Source organism: Acomys russatus, chromosome 20, assembly GCF_903995435.1.
Source record: "Acomys russatus chromosome 20, mAcoRus1.1, whole genome shotgun sequence".
NCBI lineage: Eukaryota > Metazoa > Chordata > Mammalia > Rodentia > Muridae > Acomys > Acomys russatus.
This window is the reverse complement of record NC_067156.1, coordinates 43,348,344-43,349,084: the sequence shown is the minus strand read 5'-3', so window position 1 is coordinate 43,349,084 and position 741 is coordinate 43,348,344. Positions and strand designations below refer to the sequence as shown.

Below are 741 nucleotides of genomic sequence, written 5' to 3'. Positions count from 1 at the left end.
ATGGAAGAAGAAACAAAAGACTGAGCCAGCTTAGTGGTGGCAACAGTCCATCCCCTCTCCCCAAGCTCATATCCCTTCTACGCACACTCATCCAAATCCACCCGGCAGAATGCCTGGCCTGTAAACTCTTTCCCCTGGCTCAATGATCCTCCAAGGAATATGAGGTCAGAGCTCTCTTAGGGCCTCCTGCCGGGTGGGTGGAGGTGGCCTGGGTAGCATGCCAGATGGCCAGGGCCAGGTTGTGCCTACCTGAGAAACACGGAGCTGGGGCTGTCAGTGGAGCTGTGTGGGGCCTCGGCACTGGTCTTTGGGCTGCTGGGAATCTCAAACTTGAACACACTGTCACTGGAGGAAAGCCTTTTCTTCACCATTGTACTCTTGTCCAGGGCTACTTTAAGATGTCAGCTCAGAAGCTCATTTCTCTAGCGCTCTCAAGAAGAAAGTTTCTGTATTTCAGCTCGTCACAGCGCCTGCCTTACAGGAAGCTCCTACCTGACCCTGATCCAGCCCAGGCATTTTTTTTTTTTTAAAGTTGGTTAATGAGTAACATGTCAGTATGACACAGCGCGGTTCTCATTCTACTGACATTTGCTCTGAAAGAGAAACAAATGTGTTTGGGGGAATTCAGCTCTCACTTTGATAACATGAACATTGCTGAAGCTCTGGGCTTAGGCGGAAAAACCTATATGAAAAAACAAGCAGTTGAGTCAAAACACAGAGGAACAGAGTGTGCTGCAGGTG

At 49.5% G+C, this 741-nt stretch overlaps 1 protein-coding gene across 2 annotated transcripts in view; it reads right to left on the bottom strand.

The window, feature by feature from the left end:
• The window catches only part of Gramd2b (GRAM domain containing 2B), a 97,865-nt gene extending 97,428 nt beyond the window's left edge, over window positions 1-437 (bottom strand). For both annotated transcript variants that reach the window (XM_051163250.1, XM_051163251.1), the window contains exon 1: window positions 250-437. In XM_051163250.1, the coding sequence (XP_051019207.1) occupies window positions 250-371 (122 nt within the window). In that variant the 5' untranslated portion in view covers window positions 372-437. The remainder of the gene's footprint in view (window positions 1-249) is intronic.
• Window positions 438-741: the final 304 nt, after the last annotated feature.